The 27,785-nt window shown below is 38.4% G+C and overlaps 1 protein-coding gene across 1 annotated transcript in view; it reads left to right on the top strand.

Moving 5' to 3' along the window:
* Positions 1–1,365: 1,365 nt before the first annotated feature.
* The window catches only part of ddb1 (damage-specific DNA binding protein 1), an 87,717-nt gene continuing 61,297 nt past the window's right edge, over positions 1,366–27,785 (top strand). Inside the window, exons 1-10 of the mRNA XM_062032657.1 lie at positions 1,366–1,551; positions 9,967–10,115; positions 10,320–10,436; positions 12,508–12,729; positions 14,874–14,988; positions 15,095–15,192; positions 23,281–23,439; positions 25,098–25,181; positions 25,365–25,481; positions 26,661–26,763. Of these exons, the coding sequence (XP_061888641.1) occupies positions 1,491–1,551; positions 9,967–10,115; positions 10,320–10,436; positions 12,508–12,729; positions 14,874–14,988; positions 15,095–15,192; positions 23,281–23,439; positions 25,098–25,181; positions 25,365–25,481; positions 26,661–26,763 (1,225 nt within the window). The 5' untranslated portion in view covers positions 1,366–1,490. The remainder of the gene's footprint in view (positions 1,552–9,966; positions 10,116–10,319; positions 10,437–12,507; positions 12,730–14,873; positions 14,989–15,094; positions 15,193–23,280; positions 23,440–25,097; positions 25,182–25,364; positions 25,482–26,660; positions 26,764–27,785) is intronic.

Here is a 27,785-nt window from a genome sequence, read left to right as displayed (position 1 = left end):
CATTTCCTTTACACACTGATGTCGCTTTTTGATGCTGTACCACCTGAGGGATCGAAGGTCCGTAATATCATCGCTTACGTGCAGTGATTTCTCCAGATTCTCTGAATCTTTTGATGATATTACAGACCGTAGATGTGAAATCCCTAAATTCCTTGCAATAGCTCATTGAGAAATGTTGTCCTTAAACTGTTCGACAATTTGCTCACGCATATGTTCACAAAGTGGTGACCCTCGCCCCATCCTTGTTTGTGAATGACTGAGCATTTCATGGAAGCTGCTTTTATACCCAATAATGGCACCCACCTGTTCCCAATTAGCCTGTTCACCAGTGGGATGTTCCAAATAAGAGTTCGATGAGCATTCCTCAACTTTCTCAGTCTTTTTTGTGCCACTTGTCCCAGCTTTTTTGAAACATGTTGCAGGCATCAAATTCCAAATGAGCTATTATTTGCAAAAAAAATAACAACGTTTTCCAGTTTCGAACGTTAAGTATCTTGTCTTTGCAGTCCATTCAATAGATAGATAGATAGTACTTTATTGAATATAGAATGAAAAGGATTTGCAAATCATTGTATTTTGTTTTAACTGGTTTAGGGCAGTGGTTCTTAACCTGGGTTCAATCGAACCCTAGGGGTTCGGTGAGTGGGCCTCAGGGGTTCGGCGGAGGTCAAAACACACCCGACTCATCGTGTAAATACAAACTTCTCCCTATCGGCGTATTACGGATACGGCAACAGCTGACTGATTTGCAGGCGTGTAGTTTGTTGTGAGTTTATACACTGTGTTGGTTTTGTTCTTTGAACAAGGTGATGTTCATGCACGGTTCATTTTATGCACCAGTAAAAAAAACATGGTAACACTTTAGTATGGCTTACATATTCACCACTATTTAGTTGCTTATTAACATGCAAATTAGTAACATATTGGCTCTTAACTAGTCATTATTAAGTACTTATTAATGCCTTATTCGGCATGGCCTTATTATAACCCTGACCCTCTAACCCTGACCCTAACCCTCACCAAATAAATCTAAATTAAGTCTTTATTACTTAGAATATGTTCCCCTAGTGTCCAAATAACTCTAAATTAAGTGTTTGTTACTAATATGTTCCCCATACTAAAGTGTTACCAAAAACATATTACTTTGTCTTTGAATTTGAAAAAAAACAAAAAACATTTTATGTTTCACTAAAGAAGGGTTCGGTGAATGCGCATATGAAACTGGCGGGGTTCGGTACCTCCAACAAAAGAACCACTTGTTTAGGGGTTTGTATTTGGAAAGTGAGCTGTAAATTAAGCCGTACTCCTCCCTGACGTTGGAGGGCGCTCTCGCTTTTAGCTGCTGCTAGCTTGCCATGCTTCACGGACCCCGCCGCGGCTCAGCTAACTGACTACTTCCGGTAGTTGTAGTTTCCAATGATTTTGTCACTTGTCCGCGAGATATAACACTATATTGGTGTTTATCTTCAACCGTGATAAAAAGGGAAACAATGTCATACAACTACGTCGTCACCGCTCAGAAGCCCACGGCGGTCAACGCCTGCATCACGGGTAAATGACAGTTTCTCTGCTGTTTATTTCTGCGTGGGAACGGAGAGCGACGCGAATGCTAGCCGAGCTCCCGCGCTGCAAGCCCGGAGCTCCACACGGGCCTGCAGGAACCGCCAGCCCTGCTTTTGTTAAGCTTCTTTCGGTTATTTGTCAATGCTGTAAAGTCTCGCACAGAAGGTGCAATTTATTTGTCTATTTTGGTAGCGCACAAACGAACGGGGGATGCATTTCGTCGTGTGCAATATCTGCGTGCAGGATGCACTAAACACAGCCATAATGCGTCACAGCTAGCTTTTGTTTTTAAAGTTCTTTGAAAGTAGGCTGTGTTTCAATTTATTATTATTATTATTATTGTCACACCGCATGCACATTAGATTTGTACAGCAATCTTCTGCGTGTAGAAATTGTGTGTATTTTAGACTTAGACCAGTGGTTCTTAACCTTGTTGGGGGTACCGAACCCCACCAGTTTCATATGCGCATTCACCGAACCCTTCTTTAGTGAAAAATAAAACTTTTTTTTTTTTTCCAAATTCAAGTCAAAGTTATATGTTTTTGGTAACACTTTAGTATGGGTAACATATTCTAAGTAACAAAGACTTAATTTAGAAAAATTGGTTAGGGTTAGAGGGTTAGGGTTATACAAACCCCGTTTCCATATGAGTTGGGACATTGTGTTAGATGTAAATATAAACGGAATACAATGATTTGCAAATCATTTTCAAACCATATTCCATTGAATATGCTACAAAGACAACATATTTGATGTTCAAACTGATAAACATATTTTTTTTTTTTTGCAAATAATCATTAACTTGAGAATTTGATGCCAGCAACACGTGACAAAGAAGTTGGGAAAGGTGGCAATAAATACTGATAAAGTTGAGGAATGCTCATCAAACACTTATTTGGAACATCCCACAGGTGAACACGCAAATTGGGAACAGGTGGGTGCCATGATTGGGTATAAAAGTAGATTCCATGAAATGCTCAGTCATTCACAAACAAGGATGGGGCGAGGGTCACCACTTTGTGAACAAATGCGTGAGCAAATTGTTGAACAGTTTAAGAAAAACCTTTCTCAACCAGCTATTGCAAGGAATTTGGGGATTTCACCATCTACGGTCCGTAATATCATCAAAGGTTTCAGAGAATCTGGAGAAATGCACGTAAGCAGCTAAGCCCGTGACCTTCGATCCCTCAGGCTGTACTGCATCAACAAGCGACATCAGTGTGTAAAGGATATGACCACATGGGCTCAGGAACACTTCAGAAACCCACTGTCAGTAACTACAGTTGGTCGCTACATCTGTAAGTGCAAGTTAAAACTCTCCTATGCAAGGCGAAAACCGTTTATCAACAACACCCAGAAACGCCGTCGGCTTTGCTGGGCCTGAGCTCATCTAAGATGGACTGATACAAAGTGGAAAAGTGTTCTGTGGTCTGACGAGTCCACATTTCAAATTGTTTTTGGAAACTGTGGACGTCGTGTCCTCCGGACCAAAGAGGAAAAGAACTATCCGGATTGTTATAGGCGCAAAGTTGAAAAGCCATCATCTGTGATGGTATGGGGGTGTATTAATGCCCAAGACATGGGTAACTTACACATCTGTAAAGGCGCCATTAATGCTGAAAGGTACATACAGGTTTTGGAGCAACATATGTTGCCATCCAAGCAACGTTACTATGGACGCCCCTGCTTATTTCAGCAAGACAATGCCAAGCCACGTGTTACATCAACGTGGCTTCATAGTAAAAGAGTGCGGGTACTAGACTGGCCTGCCTGTAGTCCAGACCTGTCTCCCATTGAAAATGTGTGGCGGATTATGAAGCCTAAAATACCACAATGGAGACGCCGGACTGTTGAACAACTTAAGCTGTACATCAAGCAAGAATGGGAAATAATTCCACCTGAGAAGCTTAAAAAATGTGTCTCCTCAGTTCCCAAACGTTTACTGAGTGTTGTTAAAAGGAAAGGCCATGTAACACAGTGGTGAACATGCCCTTTCCCAACTACTTTGGCACGTGTTGCAGCCATGAAATTCTAAGTTAATTATTATTTGCAAAAAAATAATAAAGTTTATGAGTTTGAACATCAAATATCTTGTCTTTGTAGTGCATTCAATTGAATATGGGTTGAAAAGGATTTGCAAATCATTGTCTTCCGTTTATATTTACATCTAACACAATTTCCCAACTCATATGGAAAAGGGGTTTGTAATAAGGCCATGCCGAATAAGGCATTAATAAGTACTTAATAATGACTATTTAAGAGAAAATATGTTACTAATTTGCATGTTAATAAGCAACTAATTAATGGTGAATATGTTCCCTGTACTAAAGTGTTACCATGTTTTATTACTGGTGCACAAAATGAACCGTGCATGAACATCACCTTGTTCAAAGAACAAAATCAACACAGTGCATAAACTCACAACAAATTACACACCTGCAAATCAGTGTGACTTCTGCTGTTGCCGTATCCGTAATACGCCGATAGGGAGACGTTTTTATTTCAGTGTTTCCCATAAACTGCCAAGATACCTGTGGCGGTGGGGGCGTGGTCACCATGACATCATCGAGTAATTTGCATAATTTACTACAATGATATGATTTCCTCTAAAAAGGCTCAAAAAATGTATACTTACTAATTAATAATAACAGTTTTGTTTTAAACGTCCATCCATCCATCCATTTTACAATATAGTTACAACACTTTATGTACATATTTATATACAGATTTGAACAATAAGTTATTCACTGAAATATATTTATTAATTGTGGTTCTTACAAAAAATATATCTAATAAAAATATAAAAGCTAAAATGTCTCTTAAAGCTCTGCCCCTTTAATTAGTGCATACTAAATAATTTAACTTTAGCCTACTACTACAACCATATTATTTACCAGCAACATAAAGTGAAACAGAGGCAGAGGTGTCCTGCCACAGTCAGTAACAAATAAACAGAAAACAGTAGTGGTGGTGGATAGACACAAAGCTTCATCAAACATCTGATCCACTGAACAAAGAGCTCCAAAAATCTTGATCCTACACTTCTCTTTTGTAAAGTAAATCTGAACAGCCGATATGGGCGTCTACATCAACTATATGATTTGCCTGAGAAACTTGACAGGACACAAAAAAAAAAATTTTTTTGTGGCGGCCTTAATTCTTTCGAGGCGGGCCGACACAAATAAATGAATGTGTGGGAAACACTGTATTTACACGATGAGTCGGGTGTGTCTTCACCTCTGCCGAACCCCGGAGCCCGACTCACCGAACCCCTAGGGTTCCATCAAACCCAGGTTAAGAACCACTGACTTAGAGAAACTTTAATGCTCCACAAGGGAAATTGTTCCACACAGTAGCTCAGTTACAAAGGATGGAAAGGATAATGCAGGTATAAAGTAGACAAAAAATGTACCGTAGTAGCAATATAACATATATGTAATATTTACATATTATACATACAGTATATGATAAATAGAAAAGAATAGAGCAGTGTTATTCAACCTTTTTTGAGCCAAGGCACATTTTTTTCATTGAAAAAATCCAAAGACACACCACCAGCAGAAATCATTAAAAAACTAAACTCGGTTGACAGTAAAAAGTCGTTGTCGCTATTGTTGGATACGACTTTAAACCATAACCAACCATGCATCAATATAGCTCTTGTCTCAAAGTAGGTGTACTGTCATGACCTGTCACATCACGCCATGACTTATTTTGAGTTTTTTCCTGTGTAGTGTTTTAGTTCTTGTCTTGCGCTCCTATTTTGGTGGCTTTTCCTGTTTTGTTGGTGTTTTCCTGTAGCAGTTTCATGTCTTCCTTAAACGCTATTCCCCGCATCTGCTTTGTTTTAGCAATCAAGAATATTTAAGTTGTTGCTATTCTTCTTTGTGGGGACATTGGTGATTGTCATGTCATGTTGGGATGTGTTTTGTGGACGCCCTCTTTGCTCCACAGTATGTCTTTGCTGTCGTCCAGCATTCTGTTTTTGTTTACTTTGTAGCCAGTTAGGTTTTAGTTTCGTTCTGCATAGCCTTCCCTAAGCTTCAAGGCCTTTTCTTAGGGGCACTCACCTTTTGTTTATTTTTGGTTTAAGCATTAGATACGACGACAAACCCTCGTCGTCTCACAAGACGTGTTCCCGACGTCTACAAAGCAATTAGCTACCGGTTGCCACCTACTGATATGGAAGAGTATTACACGGTTACTCTGCCGAGCTCTAAACAGCACCGACACTCAACAACGGCAAATTATTTGCAGACTATAATTACTGGTTTGCAAAAAATATTTTGACCCCAAATAGTTGAAATTACATAATCTCCCACGGCACACCAGACTGTATCTCACGGCACAGTGGTTGAAAAACACTTGAATAGAGTTTTATTGTCATTATTACAGTTAATAGGTTCAAAGAACAACAAAATTGGAGCAGAGCCCCTAAGGTGCATACACAATAGTATAGTAATATAAATAGTGAAAAATTAAAATTAAAAAATTAAAATATATATATATATATATTAGGGTTGCAACAACTAATATATTTAATCGATTATAAAAATAGTTGGCGATTAATTTAGTCATCGTTTCGTTGGATCTATGCTATGCGCATGCGCAGAGGCAATTATTATTATTATTTTTTGAAACCTTTATTTATAAACTGCAACATGTACAAACAGCTGAGAAACAATAATCAAAATAAGTATGGTGCCAGTATGCTGTTTTCCCCCCCAATAAAATACTGGAAAGGATAGAAATGTAGTTTGTCTCTTTTATCCGACCATTAATCGATTAATCGAAGTAATAATCGACAGATTAATCGATTATCAAATTAATCGTTAGTTGCAGCCCTAATATATAAACCGTAAGTGACAGAGGTGTAAGGTGACAGGTTATTGCACATTATTGTGTTTCACAGTCCAGTATTATTGCACTTATCAAGAGGTCATTTGGGATATATTGCACAGTCCAACATTATTGCACATTATAGTCCGAAAAATAAAAGACATGACACATGAGGACATGACGGACACATTATGCTCACTCAGGGCCTGTTTAATGCTACTGTGGCTCTTGGGTAAAAACTGTTTTTTAAGTCTATTTGTGCCTGCTTTTAGCACCCTATAGCGACTGCCCGAGGGCACAGTTCTAGGTGGCAGTGCCCGGGGTGAAATGGGTCATTCAGGAGGCTCTGTGTTTTCCTGAGACAGCGGGAGCTGTACAGGTCAGCCAGGGAGGGGAAGGGGCATCCGATGATCTTCTGGGTGGTGTTTCCTGATATACTGATATAGTATATTATATTTGTATATCTAATATATAACAATTACCATGTTCAATATTACAGTATATGTAACAGCTGCAGCATAAAATAGAGAGTATATCCAGCAGAAAATAGACATTATAAACAAAGAGAGGTAGCTAACATAGAAGCGGTCAGGTAATAGACAGATATAATCTATTGCTGTATGGCGAGTGATCATACAGCTGGATGGAGTGCGGAATGAAGGAGTTCTTGAATCGAACCCTGTGGGAACGAAGCTGAAGGAGCCTGTTGGAGTATGAGCTCCGCTGTCCCTTAATGGTCTGGTGGAGTGGGTGGGCAGGATTGTCCATGATGGTGAGCAGTTTGTCCAGGGTCCTCCTGTCCCTCACTGACACAAACGCCTCCAACTGCGTGCCAATAGTTTGGCCGGCTTTCCGGATCAGTTTGTCAATCCGGTTTAAGTCTTTTTTGCTGGTGCTGCTCCCCCAACAAAGCACTACAAAGTACAGGGCACTTGCCACAACAGACTGATAAAAGATCTCCAACAGCTTGCTGCACACATTACATTTTGACATATAGGGATATGCAGGGCGATATGGCTGAAAACTGAATCACGATATAAGTTTTGTATATTGATCGATATCGATAATTATCGATATCTTGTATGACCTGTGCAAATGCATGAAATGTTAACTTTTTTTATTTCAAATGTAACCTTCTTCTGATTATAATCTCATTCGCTATCAAGGCACAAAGAAAATGTCAACACAACCATAGAAAACACTTAATCATGGTAAACGACTTCTAAAATCACAATAAACATTTTACAAAAACCTTTGTAAATTAAGGTGCAAAAATAAGTAATACATAAGAAATGCTTAATTAAAAATTATTGCAAAGTGAGAAAATGTAAACAGAGAAACCTGAAAATATTTTTTTTTTAATGCAGGGTGACTGACTGCCAGCAAGTTACATGGTCTGTGTAACATTTAATGTAGTCTATTATTCTTATTTAATTATGGAAATTAATTTATGTAGGTGGTGACTTGTCCAGGGTGTACCCCGCCTTCCGCCCGAATGCAGCTGGGATAGGCTCCAGCCACCCCTGCGACCTAGAGAGGGACAATTAGTTTAAAATGGATGGATGAAGTAATTATTATTTAAATATTATTGGACTAAATTGACCCTAGTGTGTGAATGTGAGTGTGAATGTTGTCTGTCTATCTGTGTTGGCCCTGCGATGAGGGGGCGACTTGTCCAGGGTGTACCCCGCCTTCCGCCCGAATGCAGCTGAGATAGGCTCCAGCACCCCCGCGACCCCGAACGGGACAAGCGGTAGAAAATGGATGGATGGATGGACCAAATTATTATTTCAGCACATTTGTGTTATTGTTATTTATTCGTACCTACCTGTTGTTTCCGTACATCCGAATAGGAGGGTTGCATATGATGTCACATCCGTTTTTCTTCTTCGCAGCCTAATTGACACGATCGTCAAGCAGCTTGAGCGTAGCATTAAAACAAGTGAGAGTGAGGGTAGCGTTTCAGCAGAAAATGCTGTATTGCTGTTCTGTTCTTGGGTGCCCGAGTTGTTCAAATACAGAGATAGGAAGTAGCTTTAATAGAGTCCCAAAAGAAGTGGTTCATAAAGGTAATAAAGTCAAGGGAAAAAGGAAAGTGCGTAGAAGGAAACGGCTTGTGTCTGCAGTGATCGCTTTGTGAAATGTTTGTTTGAACATTTGATTTGTTTGAGAAACTTTCTGTGATGCAATCGAGTTTATTCTCTACTATATTAGTAGTGTTTGATAGCAGAACTAAACATAAAGAAAGGACAATAGATTGCATTAGTTTTTTGTTCTTTTGTGGTTGCCTGGTTGTGCAACTAAAATAACGTCATGTTAAGTCCTAGTAATAAATGTTGTAATAGTTGGTCCAATCCACTGTATTTTCTGTCTCGATTTTCATAACTGCAACTAAAAGCTTAGTTGTTGTTGTGCAGGAAAGCCAAGTGATTTATTGGACACGGATGACCACATTATAACGTCTTTGTTAATATTCGTTAGCATCAAGAAAATATCGTTCATAGTAATAATAAACTAGATGAATAAATCTCTTGTAGGCTCAACAGCATATACTGAATCTTGGTATCGCCAGAAAAGATTCATACTGAACAACAGGGACATATACAGCTAAATTATGAGAAAAAATATGAACATCACACCATAAAAACAACTGCAGACATGAATTGTAGATGTAGCAAAAATCTACTGCAAACAAACTTAGCATTTTTCTCGTTATGTCAATCAAAAACGATACTTAGCTATGCACAAATAAGTCCAACTTTGTTTTTCACAGATTGTTTATTTTGTTGACCCTTCAGATGTAAAGACATGATGTGCCTCCAATCTTTTCTTGTGTAAATACTGTGCAACATAGTTAGCAGTAAACTCTTGGTGATAGTAAATGGTTTCAATGTTTTACATTTTTTTTTTCATAAGACAGGAAAAATCCACTCCATCCCATTCAAAATGTTTTTTTCATGATCGCTTTTATATTTGCTTCTAAACCTTTCAAAATAAGCCTAAATCTCCACTGGATTAAGTATATAAACAGTAGCCTAATGCGGCTTACAAAATGCCCGGAGGTGCCTCTGGGTCAAGTGATTGCAACCTACCTATAGGGAACGGACGAGGGTAGAAAAGAAAAGATGAGCGGGACAAAGAACTATGGTCTGTTTAAAAAAAATCTAAAAAACTTCCATACTGTCGAGGTGACTTTACTGGTTTCATCCACAATTTATTCGCTTTCTGCAGCACACATTTTTGCTTTCTCTTGTCACTCCATGCAGCGAATCAACAGCAAGACAGCAAGATGGTCCAAACAAACTTGATAATTGATACTATTATGCGATTGGCTGTTTTGTGTGTCCCTCCCATTGCTCACTGATAACTTCCTGCTTTGCTCAGTTACCAGACTGCGAGTGACTTTGTTCATGCAACCAACCATGGTTCATTCTTCCCGGTTTGACCCCAAAAAATTATATCGAACGTTTTATCGAACGCATTTTTTATCGATTACGTGTCTATCGCGATATATGTTGGTGTCATTTTATCGACCCAGTCCTCATCCTGATTATCATTTTACAGGTCACTTCACCTCTGCAGAGGACCTCAATTTGCTTATAGCTAAAAACACAAGATTGGAGATCTATGTTGTCACAGCTGAAGGTCTCAGACCTGTCAAGGAGGTGGGCATGTATGGCAAGATCGCTGTCATGGAACTCTTTAGGCCCAAGGTATGTATTCTGGTTGCAGTTTCAGTGTTTGGTATCGGCATACATGGCTGTGAAGTTGCTTTTGAAAGTATTTTTTTAGTGGAAAATGTTATTGGATTACAAAATATAAATTTCTCGAGAACAGAGAGCCAAGAATATAATATAACCAAATGTCAAAGACCTGGAGTAGTTTTTGGTTCAGCACCATCTTTTATTTTTCTGCAGGGTGAAAACAAAGATCTGCTCTTCATTCTCACATCCAAGTACAATGCCTGCATCCTTGAATACAAACAGAACGGCGAGAGCATTGACATCATCACTCGCGCCCACGGAAATGTCCAGGTGGGTGAAACTTCGATGGATACAATGTTGACAAATTTGTTTCCCCTTGTCTGTTGTGTTGCAATGTTTCAAACGTTTATTGTTGTGAAGTGAGTCCTCTCAAGTTAAAAACACTCATTCTGCAATTGGTCAAAAACTCATTTTTTTTCCCCCCAATATGTAACAATGGAAGTGGAAATAATCAATTCCAAGGTCAAACGGTCATGTCTTAAAAAATAACTTTTTGAGCTATGTTGCTAACAGTAAAAAACCCAACAAACACATAACCTTCCTGTGTCGGGCTGGACGATTATCCATCCATCCATTTTCTACTGCTTGTCCCTTTTTGGTTTATGGCAAAAATAATTTTCACGATTATTTTTGATTGATATTGAAATCACTATTAATAACACAGTTATTAATTAATTTCAAAACAAAAGTATTTATCAACACTCAACTTTTATGTATGATTGAAAAGAACAACGGGTTATAAAATAGTAAGTAATAAACAACCAGTAAAGAAATAATAAAACCAAAAACAATAAATTCAAAGCACAATAAATAGCATATAGAAACAAATACATTCAGTGTGTGTGCTTTTTGTTTAATGAATAAAATTTAATAAAATGTTTGTTAATGCAAAAATCTTCACATTTATTGGTGCAAGAAATCTTTGGACAATTTTGACCAGTATTTTAGGTTAAAACATAATTGTTTGAATGTATTATAAAGTGCTTTAAGTACAATATTCTCTTTTAAGGTACTTTTTTATTTTAGTCACACCCGATGTCGTGCACAGCGCTGTTATTGTGAAAAGGCGAAGCGTGCTGCTGTTCTGAGTTTGACGTGTGCAGACGACTTGAGGCTGTTAAAAAAGAGAGTTTCTCAAGTTGCAACTGCTGTCCTGTTTGTATATCATATATTTATTAAACGCGAGAAGCCAAAATCAAAATTGTGTATAAAATGTTATTAATTGTCCAGCCCTACTCCTGGTATTAATGAAAGGATGAATGAAATGTCATGTCAGTGCAGGTTTCTAATATTCGTCTGTCACTTAAAATTAGGCTGCATTATCTCATTATTTCTGTGTGGAGGCTAAGCCGGCCAGCTAACGTATACAGACACAGAGAAGTTTAGCCGCTGCGTAACGTAAATGTAAGGTAACGTAGTAGAAATACTCTGGATCACCCCCAAAATCGAATAATTTGATCCAGTTTTAGACATTTTCCGAATACTTTATTAAATTTTGCACATAGCTTTTTGAGTTAGGTTGCTAACTAATAACTGTATTTATGCAGTACTTATACAGTAAACCCCAGTGAATACATAACCTCCTGGCAGAGGTTAATATACCGGCGCTACTGTGACTCTGTTTCCAGGAAGTAAGCGGTGTTGCCTAAAATGCAAATAATAAATGACGTTTTTTCGGTAATTAAAAATGTAAACGTATTACTAAACGCGGTTTATCATTACACAGTTTACTGTTCCATCCCTAATTTTAAGAAATATAGAAATGTATCAAAGCTGTTTATCTATTTTATGGTGGTATGTAGTTAATCATAGAACTGGCACCCAATGTTATTAAAAAAGTAATGATTTTGCATCGAGAATCGTTTTGAATCGAGAATCTGAATTCTGAATCGAATCATTACCCCCAAGAATCGAATCGTGTGGTGCCCAAAGATTCACAGCCCTACTTGACACATAACTGTGAAGGGGGCCGCGTGGCTCAGATGATAGAGCGGCTGTCCAGAAACTGGAGGGTTTTTTGTACAAATCCAACTTCCGCCATCCTAGTCACCGCCGTTGTGTCCTTGGGCAAGACACTTCACACACCTTGCTCCTCGTGACTCCCACACTGGTATATAAATGTGAATGAATGTTTGGTGGCTGTCGGAGGGAGCCACTTTACCGTCAGTCTACCACATGGCAGCTGTGGCTACAAATGTAGCTTACCACCACCACGTAAGAATATGGAGTAAATTAATAATGGGTTCTTAAGTGTAACATGCTTTGGGTCACTAGAAAAAAAGTGCAATATAAATCTAATTCATTGTTATTACCAACTTCTCCACCTTAACTTTCTTTTCAGGATCGCATCGGGCGTCCCTCAGAGACAGGCATTATTGGAATTGTTGACCCAGAATGCCGTATGATTGGCCTGCGGCTATATGATGGCTTGTTTAAGGTGATCCCTTTGGATCGGGACAATCGTGAGCTTAAAGCCTTCAACATCAGACTGGAGGAGCTGCAAGTTATTGATGTCCACTTCCTCTATGGCTGCCAGGCCCCAACTGTGTGCCTCATTTACCAGGTACGCTTCGCAGAGTGCAGCTGGTGTCACTGCAGTTCTAATATCAAATACAGTAGTACTCAACTTTTGATCTTGATTGGCTCTCTGACGGAGCTCTTAACTGAAAACACTTGTATCTCAAATCAATATCTCTCATCGAAATAAATTGAAATCAATATATTTGGTGCTGGGACCACGCCAAACGGCACCATTTTAACATGTAACTTGCCTTTTAAAAAGAAAAACAAACTTTTGGATAAGACTTATTGTGTGGAAACAATACAATATAATGTAAGGGGTGGGCAAGATGACCTAAAATCTATATCGCTATATATATTTCAGCCTCCTGCATAAACGATAGACCTGTATATCACAATATATTAGTTGGCATATAAAGGATAATAGAACCATTTCAATACAGGTTACAAAGGCTCCTAATTTGGCTGCTGACATATGCAATAACATATTGTGTCATGTCTAGATGTATTATTTTGTCAAAACTATTATTAATCCAATTGCTAATTGTGTGAATGCCACAAGGAATTTACACATTTTACTGTATAATATCTGGTTTCGTTCTGCTGTAGCATGATTATATCTACACCTCTGTTAAAATGTAATAAACACATATTTATTCTTCTGTTTGGCTAACTTAGATTCGTTTTAGGAGCTACTAGAAAATGTGGTATCAGTCCAAAACAAAGAAGTTACAGGGGCAGTGTTGGTCCTACCAATGTCGATACTGATACTTACATTTTTTTAAGATCATTAACCGATACAATTCCATCCATCCATCCATCCATTTTCTACCGCTTGTCCCTCTCATTTGGTGTTTGCTCTTTATGTCCTCCTCTGTCCAGGGACTTATTTCCACAGATTGTAAACAATTACAAAAACGACAAAAGTTTTTGATAGTAAAAATATCGATCTAACCACTGTAATATCGACCATATACTGATTATTTACTTGGTATTGTTACTATCGATATTTTAATCTCCACCTTTGTTTACATTCAAGAGCTCTAGCTTGCGGTTACCATATCTTCCAGCGGTGTGTATTGTAGCATGTTTAGCTATTCCTCGTCTGGGGATGACACTTGTAAGAAAATGCCTCTATTTGCCGCCATTGAGAGGAGGATTACTGACTTAAAAGTGGCTTTGCTATATTGTAGAGGGACAATAGCTGCGAGCGAGTACGCTACATTGCATTGAGGATACTGGGTACATTAGCTTGTTGCTGTCAAATTTGACAAGCTACAAATTTGTTAAAGCAAGAATGTGTCATTTATATGCATTTTTAAAATATAGGGATAGTATTGAAAAGTATATTGTCGGGCCAAATTTATATAGTCTATATTGCGCAACTTTAAAATGCACTACTAACAACTACATTAGTTTTATGAAGGATTGTAATAATAATGTACAGCATTTACCTTTTGAGATGCAGACTTCTACAATATCTCCTTCCATATGCTTCTGTCAAACACACCATCTGCAACTTTTCCATTATTTCATGCATAAATGTCCATTTAGAAATTATTTTAACGTCTTTGGCTGGCATTAGACTTATCCTGCTTCAGTTTGGTGCGGACTAGCAGTGATTCGCTCGAATTGCCTCGCCACGCTCTGTCGTGTTTTTAATGTTTTTTTTTTTTTTAATTCTGTGAATATTATCCCCTTCTTCTCAGCACTGTCCTTTACACTCACTTTCTGACTTCTTATGTTTGGAAAACAAACGTATGTCGATCTCAAACAAAGCTAATGCTAGCGAGTAAGACCAGATGTTTTGGGCGGATTTTACAGGGTTCACTGTCATTTGCTATGCCAACTAATGGCAGGGATGCTTGGAACTCACATTTTTGCTTGCAACTAAAAGCATGCCATTTAGCTGAGAGATAGTTTTTATCTCAAAACGCTCTTAAGTTGAGGTACCACTGTATAACAAAGTAAACTGAAATCTTTTGAAGTTTTGCAGTCATTTTCACATATCTCAAAGGTGAACGGGTAATGTAATTAAAAGGGTTAATCAAATATTTATTGTCCAAATAAAAATATATTTGATGTTCATTCAGTAGCAGTTGTTGAAGTCTCACCAAAGTTAAGAGTAAGCAATCATGTCTTGTTATCTATAATGAAGGTGTGCCTTCCCTACATATACAACTGTAGGACCCCCAGGGACGCCATGTCAAGACGTATGAAGTTTCTCTAAGGGAAAAAGAGTTCAACAAGGGCCCTTGGAAACAGGAGAATGTAGAGGCTGAAGCATCTATGGTCATCCCAGGTTTGTGGAACATTTTTTATTTCACTACTATTATGAAACCACTATTTATGGTCTCATCAGCAACGGAAAGACTGTCTCTGACTGCATGACTGTGCTTGCATTTTAGTGCCTGAGCCTTTTGGTGGTGCTATAATCATAGGACAGGAGTCCATTTCATATCACAACGGAGACAAATATTTGGCTATTGCACCACCCACTATCAAGGTAATTGCATGTTAACGACAAACCGCAATGAGCTGAACAGATCGTTTTTTTCTGTAAAATAAGGGGTTTTTTTGCATCATGGAAAACACAATATCTGATGGTGTGGTTATGGATACACTATTCCATTCATTAAACATTTCTAAAACTCAGGAATACAAATGTTATATTATTTGTCAAACTCGTTGTGATTGACACTTTGTTACTAATTTCTTTGTGTTTGTATTATTTTTTTAATTTTTTAAACGTTTGACCCTTAAGGACCTCCACATCAGGGGTCTATACTTTAATAACTATATGATGAAACAAAAAATAATGATTTATAACAAGTGTTTCAAACCTGTTTTCATCGTGGCTGCCCTCAGAGGGCTGCCCGTAACAATTTTATATATAAGTAAATATCCAACCGTCCATCCATGTGACTATTAATTGCACAATTTCGACCCCCCAAAAAATCCTGATTTGGGGTTGGTGTGGCTGATGTCATTGTGCTATTTGTAATAAAATCGGCTAATACAGAAGCTAAAAAAAAGTTATTTATGCATTTAAAGACAAATATGTATGTCATTATTAATTTTCTATATCAACGTTTCAGCTAGGGCTGCAACAACTAATCGATAAAATCGATTAAAATCGATTATAAAAATAGTTGCCGATTAATTTAGTCATCGATTCGTTGGATCTATGCTATGCGCATGCGCAGACTTTTAAAAAAAAAAAAAAAAATTTTTTTAAAAAACAAAAAAAAAACCTTTATTTATAAACTGCAACATGTACAAACAGCTGAGAAACAATAATCAAAATAAGTATGGTGCCAGTATGCTGGGTTTTTTCAATAAAATACTGGAAAGTACAGAAATGTAGTTTATCTCTTTTATCCGATTATTGATCGATTAATCGAAGTAATAATCGACAGATTAATCGATTATCAAATTAATCGTTAGTTGCAGCCCTAGTTTCAGCCTTTTCTCATTATGCCCTTTTGCTCTATTTTTTTTCAATTTTTTATGTTTTTTTGATTTATTACTAGTTTATTATTTCTGTAATGTGCTACACGGGTCCATAAAAAAGCTGTGTTAAGGGTTAATACAGGGGTGTGGTTGATATGACATCATCATATAATTTGTATTATCTGTGATTATTTTCTTTAAAAAGACTTAAAGGCCTACTGAAATGAATTTTTTTTATTTAAACGGGGATAGCAGATCCATTCTATGTGTCATACTTGATCATTTCGCGATATTGCCATATTTTTGCTGAAAGGATTTAGTACAGAACATCGATGATAAAGTTCGCAACTTTTGGTCGCTGATAAAAAAAGCCTTGCCTGTACCGGAAGTAGCGTGACGTCACAGGTTGAAAAGCTCCTCACATTTCCCCATTGTTTACACCAGCAGCGAGGGCCATTCGGACAGAGAAAGCGACGATTACCCCATTAATTTGAGCCAGGATGAAAGATTTGTGGATGAGGAAAGTGAGAGTGAAGGACTAGAGTGCAGTGCAGGACGCATCTTTTTTCGCTCTGACCGTAACTTAGGTACAAGCTGGCTCATTGGATTCCATACTCTCTCCTTTTCTATTGTGGATCACGGATTTGTATTTTAAACCACCTCGGATACTATATCCTCTTGAAAATGAGAGTCGAGAACGCGAAATGGACATTCACAGTGACTTTTATCTCCACTACAATACATCGGTGAAGCACTTTAGCTACGGAGCTAACGTGATAGCATCGGGCTTAACTGCAGATAGAAACAAAAGAAATAAACCCCTGACTGGAAGGATAGACAGAAAATCAACAATACTATTAAACCTTGGACCTGTAACTACACGGTTAATGCTTTCCAGCCTGGCGAAGCTTAACAATGCTGTTGCTAACGACGCCATTGAAGCTAACTTAGCAACGGGACCTCACAGAGCTATGCTAAAAACATTAGCTATCCACCTACGCCAGCCAGCCCTCATCTGCTCATCAACACCTGTGCTCACCTGCGTTCCAGCGATCGACGGAGCGACGAAGGACTTCACCCGATCATCAATGCGGTCGGCGGCTAGCGTCGGATAGCGCGTCTGCTATCCAAGTCAAAGTCCTCCTGGTTGTGTTGCTGCAGCCAGCCGCTAATACACCGATCCCACCTACAGCTTTCTTTGCAGTCTTCATTGTTCATTAAACAAATTGCAAAAGATTCACCAACACAGATGTCCAGAATACTGTGGAATTTTGCGATGAAAACCGAGCTTTTTGTATTGGATACAATGTGTCCGAATCCTTCCGTTTCAACGATTGACGTCACGCGCATACGTCATCATACAAAGACGTTTTCAACCGGAAGTTTAGCGGGAAATTTAAAATTGCACTTTATAAGTTAACCCGGCCGTATTGGCATGTGTTGCAATGTTAAGATTTCATCATTGATATATAAACTATCAGACTGCGTGGTCGGTAGTAGTGGGTTTCAGTAGGCCTTTAAACAATGTTATACATACATTTAAAAACACATGTTATTATTTAGTATTAAGTAATCATTATCATTTTGCTCTTTTTTTCAAATGTTGTTGGTAATTGTACAATGTACTTTGTTGCGAATTTTTCAAGTTTTGAGAGATTTCTTAAATCATTTAAGTGATTTTTTGTTTATTAAAATTCAGCATCAAATATAGCATCTTTTTCTGGTGGTATTGGAGACTGTATTCCTGTTTCGAGGCTCTTTACTTCTGTCGCTACATGCCTGCGACAAACAGCGAGCGCTGCAGCGCGCCTCACTAACGTCACACTTGCTATGCGCTTCTGCTGCAACTGCATTTTCTCTCCTTAAAAGCCGCCACTGTCTGTGATCCCAAACAAACTGTCTGTGCCTGAAAGCGTATTGGCTGAGAATGAGGAAGTGTTTTTGTGTGTCCGGGGAACTACGGAGACAAAAGTTTGTGCCTTAAGTAAAACCTTTTGCAATTGGGCCTGTTTTTATAATAGGATTGCCAATAAAAGTTAAAAATAGCGTCTGACTTTGTTGGACTTCTTCTGGAGGCTACAATACATTATATTACTTTAATTAGTTTTCATTATTTTCATTATTTTTAAGCTTTGATTTTGCTGTGGCGGTGTGCCACGTTTAGTTACATTAAGGGGAAACCCTACATTTAGTAGGAAAAATTAAATACTTTATTGACACGCCTTATTTTCATGTTTTTGCAGGGCGCATAAAACGATGTGGCGGGCCAGATCTGGCACCCGGGACATGAGTTTGACCTGTGAATTATTATATAGATGATTTATTAAATAGCTATGACCTGTTGAAAGGGAATGGTAAAATGGAAAATATTCTAATAATTTTTTTCAGGCGACATAGTTGAAGGACGGCCTTTAAAAGTGAAGCAGACTCAAGCTGGATGAGTTTATTATATGAAACTATTCTATTATCTGGTTTGTTCTTCTGTCACAGCAGACATGAAATGCTCCCCAGGCAAAAGTTTTAAAATGAAACAACAGGGACTAGCTACAAACTTTTTACAATTCTAACTCCATGTGGACAGAACCTTTTGATATTTGTTTCTCCAGTGTTACCTATTAACTATCTGTTCGGTTCATAGAGGTGAGTTTTATTTGAAGAGTGTACAGGCAGGATGCTGTAAGGAGCCAATAGCAAGGTGCATGTGTGCCATGTCAAGAGCTACATGTCTGCGGAGGTCTAAAGGTGTTAGATCCACTATATTCACAGCAATGGTCTCACAGGGTTGTTTACAACTTGACCTTGCCAAACCAGTGCAGAGGGAGCCGAATTGTATATAAGCATCTCGTCCGTTCTGGCTCTCAAATCGCTCATAATTTCGCCTTGGAAAGCAAAATGCTTCACAGAGATAATATCCAGTTTGTGATTCAGTTCATTGCAAAGGTCTATTAAGGCATAGTTAGTGGACGAGTTTGGTGTGGAAGAGCTTGACCATGCCCCGCAGAACATTGATCCCAACACTTATGGGATGAACTAGAATAGAAACTGAGAGGGAATCAACATCATTGGTTTCACAAATGTTTTTCTGCATGTTTTGACAAAAATGTCCCGAAAAAAAAATGTTCTCCCAGAGAAGTAGAAGCTGTTATACCTAGGGTATCATTGACATATTATTCGATACTGCATTAGTAGTTTTGAAATAATGCTGCTGCTTAAATAATGCCTGAACCGAGGAATAAAAGGGACTTATGAAGATTTTCCTCTTTTCTGACTTATAGATGTTGTTACTAAGGCTGAAACGACGCGTCGACGTAGTCGACGTCATCGGTTACGTAAATACGTCGACGCCGTTTTTGTGCGTCGACGCGTCGCATATTTACGTCACACTACCGTCATGGCGGACCGCAAAGCAGACGATCAAAGCAGACGATGCGAGCGGTGCAAGCGAGGGGGGAAAAGCATGCCAAAAGTGGTCAAAAGTGTGGGAGTATTTCAATAAACGGCCTAATAATGTTGTTGTATGCACACTGTGTCGAGCGGAAATGGCCTATCATAGCAGCACAACGTCAATGAACGAACATTTGAAAAGAAAACCATCAACTAGTCAATCGTCCGCGCGAGCATACGTTGTCATCATTACACAAAAACATGACTGTGTCATTTGTATCTGCTAGGGGTGTAACGGTACGTGTTTTGTATTGAACCGTTTCGGTACGGGGCTTTCGCTTCGGCACGGGGGTGTACCGAACGAGTTTCTAAACTAAAGCTAACTTTAGCTGCTAAAGTCTTAACAAGCTGCTTCGCTCCTCTGCGTCTGTCTCAGCACGCAGCATTGTCCCACCCACACAACCATCTGATTGGTACGCACGCAGCATTGTCCCACCCACACAACCATCTGATTGGTACACACGCAGCATTGTCCCACCCACACAACCATCTGATTGGTACACACGAAGCATTAGCAGCCAATCAGCAGTGTGTATTCAGAGCGCATGTAGTCAGCGCTTCAGCGTGGAGCAGATAGGTGTTTAGCAGGTGAGCATCAGGCAGCGGACTCTCCCCAAATGATAATAAACACCTCCCAGTCAACTACTAGTAACATCACTATGAGCCCGTTGACCTTCTAGAAATATAAACTGCAGCTCAGCTCACTCGCAGTCCTGGCTTGAGGTGAAGGCTAATTACCTCTCGTTCCAGCCACATCGACCCCTTCTGAGCGCCTATTTTCAGCTGCTGGGAATATTGTAAACAAGAAAAGAACCAAACATGTACACATGCTAACCTTTCTTCATTACAACTGTTAGTCACTCACTGGAATGAGTAGAATTGGTTATTGTGTACTGTGTTGGACTGGATGTTTATTTTGCACATTTTAAAAGCAATACTTAATGTTTACAGTGCTCCAGAATATTTAGATTGGCACTTTTTTGTATTGGATGTTTATCTTTATTTTTGCACATTTTAGCAAATAAGCAATACTTTCACTTTTGTTGAAATGTTTACACTGTTGTTACAGAATATTTCGTTTTGCACTTTTTTGTATTGGATGTTTATCTTTATTTTTGCACATTTTAAAGCAAAATAAGCAATACTTTTACTTTTGAAATGCTTATACTATTGCAGAATATTAAGATTTGCACTGGATGTTGACTTTTATATTTGCACATTAAAAAGCAAATGAGCTACTTTTAATTTTGTTAAATGTTAAAAGTTTTAAATGTTTACATTGTTACAGAATATTTAGTCATGTTGTTGTCAATGTTGACTGAGTGGCCATACTTCTTTTTTTTTGTAAATAAAAGCCATGCCTTTTGAAAAAACGGGCCTACATTTATTTTTTCATCTTCATTTTGAATAAAAAAAATAATCGGTAAAAGGAAAAATAATCTATAGATTAATCGAAAAAAATAATCTATAGATTAACCGATTAATCGAAAAAATAATCTATAGATTAATCGATAGAAAAATAATCGTTAGCTGCAGCCTTAGTTGTTACAATGCCTAAGTGTCACGTCAAATCATTACTTAATGTATTTGGGCATGAGCTTGCACGCAGTTTTGGATGCCCCTGAATGTGTCTTTTTTTTTTTTTAACAGTAAGCACGCTATGATGACACAGTGTGACAGAAGTACATATGTGTGCATCCAAGTTAGGGTTGCAACAAACAACTATTTTTATAGTAGACTAGTCACTGAGTATCTTTATGATTAAATGATAAATAATGATAAATGGGTTATACTTGTATAGCGCTTTTCTACCTTCAAGGTACTCAAAGCGCTTTGACAGTATTTCCACATTCACCCATTCACACACTGATGGAGGGAGCTGCCATGCAAGGCGCTACCAGCACCCATCAGGAGCAAGGGTGAAGTGTCTTGCCCAAGGACACAACGGACGTGACTAGGATGGTAGAAGGTGGGGATTGAACCCCAGTAACCAGCAACCCTCCGATTGCTGGTACGGCCACTCTACCAACTCCGCCACGCCGTCCCCAGCTGAATAATGACATTATAAAGTATACACCTATTAAGCCATCCACTTTTAATTTTAGCTTCAGAAATGTTGGGGCATGTGCTAACTAAAAAAAAAGATGACTACCGTATTTTTCGGACTATAAGTCACAGTTTTTTTAATAGTTTGGCCGGGGGTGCGACTTATACTCAGGAGCGACTTATGTGTGAAATTATTAACACATTACCGTAAAATATCAAATAATATTATTTAGCTCATTCACGTACGTTAAGTTAAAGTTAAAGTACCAATGATTGTCACATACACACTTAAGTGTGGCGAAATTATTCTCTGCATTTGACCCATCAGAGACTAGACGTATAACATTTCATCGGATTTAGCGATTAGGAGTGACAGATTGTTTGGTAAACGTATAGCATGTTCTGTATGTTATAGTTATTTGAATGACTCTTACCATAATATGTTACGTTAACATACCAGGCACGTTCTCAGTTGGTTATTTATGCGTCATATAACGTACACTTATTCAGCCTGTTGTACACTATTCTTTATTTATTTTAAATTGCCTTTCAAATGTCTATTCTTGGTGTTGGGTTTTATCAAATAAATTTCCCCCGAAAATGCGACTTATACTCCAGTGCGACTTATATATGTTTTTTTCCTTCTTTATTATGCATTTTCGGCCGGTGCGACTTATACTCCGGAGCGACTTATAGTCCGAAAAATGCGGTACTTCATTCAGAAATATTTATTCAGTAACTGTAACTGTGCTGCTCATTGGGCTGTTACAAAAATAATAACTGTATTAAATGTTTGTTTATTTTAAAGCAATGACAGGCAAAGTGCCAATAAAAAAAATCTAATGTATCAATTTGCATGTAAACAAAGAACAGTCAGTATAGCAGCAATACAAACCAACACAAAAATTCAACTATCTACTATAAATGTCTACTTTCCTCAAAAATAAAATAGCATTTTGTTATGTTTAAAAAGATGCACACGGGTGTAGCCAATTTTCTGTTGCTGCTAGTCACCTGTTGCGCTGACTTGCGCATGTTTTTTTTTTTTGGAAGAACACGAGCAATGACATGTGATTTTTCTAACCAAAGTTAGACCACGTTTGTTCGTTAAATCCATAGGCGAGAGCTGTGTATTAATTGAATAAAATTAAGATAGTGTAGCAACCTGCTTGTGTTGTATTGCTGATGTCCACAATTCCGGTGTTCATTAATGCACCTCGCACTGAATGTGATTGGTGGATTTTAAGCAAGTGTTTTTTGTTGGTGTGGAGGGCGTCAGACAAATGTGTGTGTGTGAGATCGGAACTGAGCAGTGAACACTCTTGTTGGCATTTTAAGGCGGCCAATAAAGTTTAGAATTACGGTCGGACTCTGTGCGTCACCGATAGTTAATTTGTTTTTTGGTCTGGTTACTACTTTTTGGAGCGCTTTGAAAACGAGTTTCAGTACGCATCCCTCGTTATAACTGCAATCGGTGGACACTATCTCCATATTTTTATTCATAATAGTTTCTGCCCGTGTCCAAATATTCATGTTCATATATTACAGTATATGCCTCGGTTGTATGTGACAAATCACTGTTATGGTCATGATTTTTCATGACTCAAATCTTTAGCATTAATAACATGACCTCTTTGTGTTGGATTTGCAGCAAAGCACCATTGTCTGTCACAACCGAGTGGACCCTAACGGATCACGCTACCTGCTGGGAGATATGGATGGCCGCCTTTTCATGTTGCTGCTGGAGAAGGAGGAACTAATGGATGGAACGGTTGCACTTAAAGACTTGCATGTGGAATTGTTAGGAGAGGTACACCTTTTTTTTTTATCATATTTTGTTATTTAATATCCATCCTACTTCACTGTTAGCCCACCTGCCTCTTCCCTGACATTTTCCCCATTTTGAACTTGCATGGTAACCCTGTCTCTGTCTTGTGTCTTCTCCAGCATTGTTTTTGTCCCAGGCCCCATTTTCTACTATGGACATTCAGTGTTTTATAGTCTTGACAGGACCTAATGGATCCTTCTACACTTGTATAGCGGATGCAACAAATCATCCTATCTCTTCGTCTGCTTGCCTGAGTGTCACTTATCAATTTAAAAGTGTTTTAGACAACTGCTTCACATCAATACTAGTCTTGAAAGCCAAATCTCATGTGAAAAGCAGACACCTTTTGGCTTGCAACACCTTTCTCTTAATGATCTGCCAAAGAGAAGAGTAAATGGTGTTTTCGCAATTCCTCTGAGTGATACTGGAGCTTGAAACTGCCAAGGAAAATGCTATTGCTGGGCAGGGAACAGATTGCTTTATTGTTGGGACCTGTCCGCTCATCTAAACGGCAGCAGTATTTCTGCATTATCATGCATCATGAAAATGAGGTCGATCTTCAGTCAATTCCACACAGACAGTGTATAGCCATTTGCACGCTGGAACAGCTTAATTGCTGGCACTTTTGACAATTACTGCCAAGGTTCAAGTGTAACCTCAATTTACAAACTTGAGTGTTTTTCCAACATGGTTTGTAATCGAAAAGTTTGTATAGTGAAAGCAAGTTCCCCATAAGAAACAATGCAACCATGAATAATTGGTTCTAGCCTCGACAAAAGTCTGTATTTTAGTAAAAGAATGCACAATTTGAAGACACCATATTGTGTATATACAGTATATATCTTTCAACAATCCCTTTATGATCAAAATAACACAATAACGTCAAGCTATACTGTCAACATGCGCACACACACACACACACTCCCAAAAGTCCCTTTGGTGCTCTCAAAAACTTTAACAACCATGTTGCTACAATAATAACAAAAAAAGTTAAAGTAAATTAATTTTTACCTTGCTGTCTGCAAACGGCAGACAAATGTGCTATCAGAGGCCGAGGGAGGAGGCCGTAAGAGGTGGGGAAGTTTGTGTGGATTCCCTCTCCTCTCGAAGTCTAAGTCCACAGCGAATCCCTCCTCCTTTCCAGGCTGGTTTGTTGGCTTTTTTGAACCCATATTGAGTAAGCAAAATAGACAAAAGGAAACACACTGAGAACAGGCGACCGAGTAATGGACTACGTAAACAGGATGTGACGTGGGGTGATGCGCCTCTTCAAAATGGCCACGCTCTGTGTGTGCTGTACAGCACAGGAAATTATGTCATCAAAATGGCACACGAAATTAATGAATGAAGCGTTCGTACACCGAGACATGGTTCGCACACAGGCATATCTGGCTCGATATAAAATTTCGCAAACCAAAATGTTGGTAAATCGAGGTTCTACTGTATTTGAAATACAATAAAAACATTAAAATTTTTATTAAAGGCATCTAGCTAGAAGTAAGTCCAAGACTCTTTTATAACACGCTATTGGGTTTATTTTATACTGTACATCATTAGCTATTTAAAGGGGTTTTGTACACATGTAGTTGAAATCTTAGTATATGTAAGAAATTGAGGTGTTGTGTTTTCTTCACTGACAGACATCCATTGCTGAGTGTTTGACCTACTTGGATAACGGTGTGGTCTTTGTGGGTTCCAGGCTGGGTGACTCCCAATTGGTAAAGGTGAGGAAATACTCCTTTTGTTCCGGGACCATTGATGTTGGAACTATAACAACTAAATGCAGTGCAAAAACTGGAACTAATATTGTCAAGTCACATAAAATGCTGAATGTGCCTCTGTGCAGTCATGCAAGCTTTTTCACAACTTTGCCTTCTTACAAAAGCTCTGTTTTTTTCTCGCTACAGCTAAATGTGGACAGCAATGACCAGGGCTCATATGTGGCTGTCATGGAGACTTTCACCAATTTGGGACCCATTGTGGATATGTGTGTGGTAGACTTGGAGAGGCAAGGCCAAGGCCAGGTGAATGCTTACTTTTGTATTGCTTATACATTTTGCTTGAAGGTTATATTCACACAAACATGGATATTTAAAAAAAAAAGCACATTTCCCTACCTCTGGTGTTAAAAACAATCAACTACCACACATGTGGCGTTTCTGAACAATATCCATGCAAAAACGCATTTACAGGCTTTCATGCACATAATGTTCAATCAGAAGCTCAAAAAAGCAGCCACTGCTGACTTGGCAACATAACGTCTGTTTATCAAATGTACTGAAAAAAAAGTCATTTTGTTGTACTTTTTAAGCGCAATGACAATACAATTCCATCCATCCATACAGTGATATATTAGATGTACAATCAGTGTTTCCCATACATTCATTTATTTGTGGCGGCCCGCCACGAATGAATTACCCCCGCCACAAATTAAAAACAAAATAATAATAATATTTATTTATTTATTAATTTTTTGTCCTTTCAGCTTCTCAGGCAAATCATATAGTTGATGTAGATGCCCATATAGGCTGTTCATATTTACTTTACAAAAGAGAAGTGTAGGATACTTCTCTTGTTGCCCTATTTGTATTCGACCACTACTGTTTTCTGTTTATTTGTTACTGACTGTGGCAGGACACCTCTGCCTCTGTTTCACTTTATGTTGCTGGTAAATAATATGGTTGTAGTAGTAGGCTAAAGTTAAATTATTTAGTATGCACTAATTACAGGGGCAGAGCTTTACGAGACATTTTAGCTTTTATATTTTATAAGATATAGTTTTTGTAAGAACCACAATTAATAAATATATTTCAGTGAATAACTTATTGTTCAAATCTGTAGATAAATATGTACATAAAGTGTTGTAATTATATTGTAAAATGGCTGGGTGGATGGACGTTTAAAACAAAACTGTTATTATTAATTAGTAAGTATACATTTTTTGAGCCTTTTTAGAGAAAATCATATCATTGTAGTAAATTATGCAGATTACTCGATGATGTCATGGTGACCACGTCCCCACCGCCACAGGTATCTTGGCAGTTTATGGGAAACACTGACAATGATGTGTACATTATCTTTAAAATCAGTGCACATTTTCACAGACCCAAAGAGGCATCATTAATGTTGTCACACCTAGTACTTCATAATATGTTTGGTTGTTTTTCTAATGTATGATTTTTTTTTTCCTTTGCCGCTGTCAGCTGGTTACATGCTCAGGTGCATTCAAGGAAGGGTCTCTTCGGATCATCCGCAATGGCATTGGAATTCATGAGCATGCCAGCATTGACCTGCCAGGAATCAAAGGTGTGTGTGTCTGTGTGTTTCATCACCTCCCACTCAAGCCTCAACTTTATCGAGGTCTTAATCTTGCCCTTACTTGGCTGTCGAACCATATGAACTTGCAACATTTTTTATTGTTTTTTTTTTGTTTGTTTGTATCACCTGGCCAAAACAACAGCTGTTGCCCATCCATCCTCTGTATCTGAGTGTTAACAGGAGGCTTTGATGCCATAGGCCTTGGGGTTATAGTTTTGAAATAGCTGGAAAATTGACAGGACTATATTTGAAACCGTTTCCTTTCATTTGATAAACCGGCACCATTGCTGGTGAGTGCCACATGTGGCTATTCAGACTAATAAGTGTAATGATGTTTAACATGTCATCTAAAAGCCTTTAACGGTCTTGTAAAGTCACCAAGGTCACAATGTCAGTCATTGACCCCTTGGACAATCCGCCATGTGACACAACCTATCAAGAATCACGACTGAGACGCTGTCATAAGAATGGCCCCTTGGTGGCGTATTGCTGATAAATTTAGCTTGGAGGCAGCATTTCTTAGCTTTCATATGAAATGTTTAAGCTGTCCCCTTTGCTCAATGTTTACCTCTGCTGTCTTAATAACAATGAACATCCCTCTCCATCCACATTTTATTGAACAACAAGATGTCATATGCCTTCAACAACAAGCAATGTCAAAGGTGTCCACAATATTGCCGCAGGTTTCCAGGAAAAGGAGCACAGGAAAGCTTCACCACATCATGTGTTCAGGGAGGCTATTCCACTTTGATGTATTGGGCTCCTTTACTGCTCTGTAAAATCATCAGTCTTCTCTGACTGCAGCGGATGACCCTCTCTCATGTCGTTGCACTTGTTAAACTGTTCGGTGTTTCATAACCCAGCACAGTACAGAGACAGTCCAATTGCCTACATGTCAAGTGTCAGCGTGAACATTCCTGTCATGTGTTAATTACGGCAGACATGTCTTAATCCCAGAGACTAGTCTTCTTTGTCAGGACATTGTTGTAACACTTAAATGAGCCACACAG

Source organism: Entelurus aequoreus, linkage group LG02 (genome assembly GCF_033978785.1).
Source record: "Entelurus aequoreus isolate RoL-2023_Sb linkage group LG02, RoL_Eaeq_v1.1, whole genome shotgun sequence".
NCBI lineage: Eukaryota > Metazoa > Chordata > Actinopteri > Syngnathiformes > Syngnathidae > Entelurus > Entelurus aequoreus.
The sequence above is the reverse complement of the archived record's forward strand: the minus strand, read 5'-3'. Positions and strand labels throughout refer to the sequence as shown.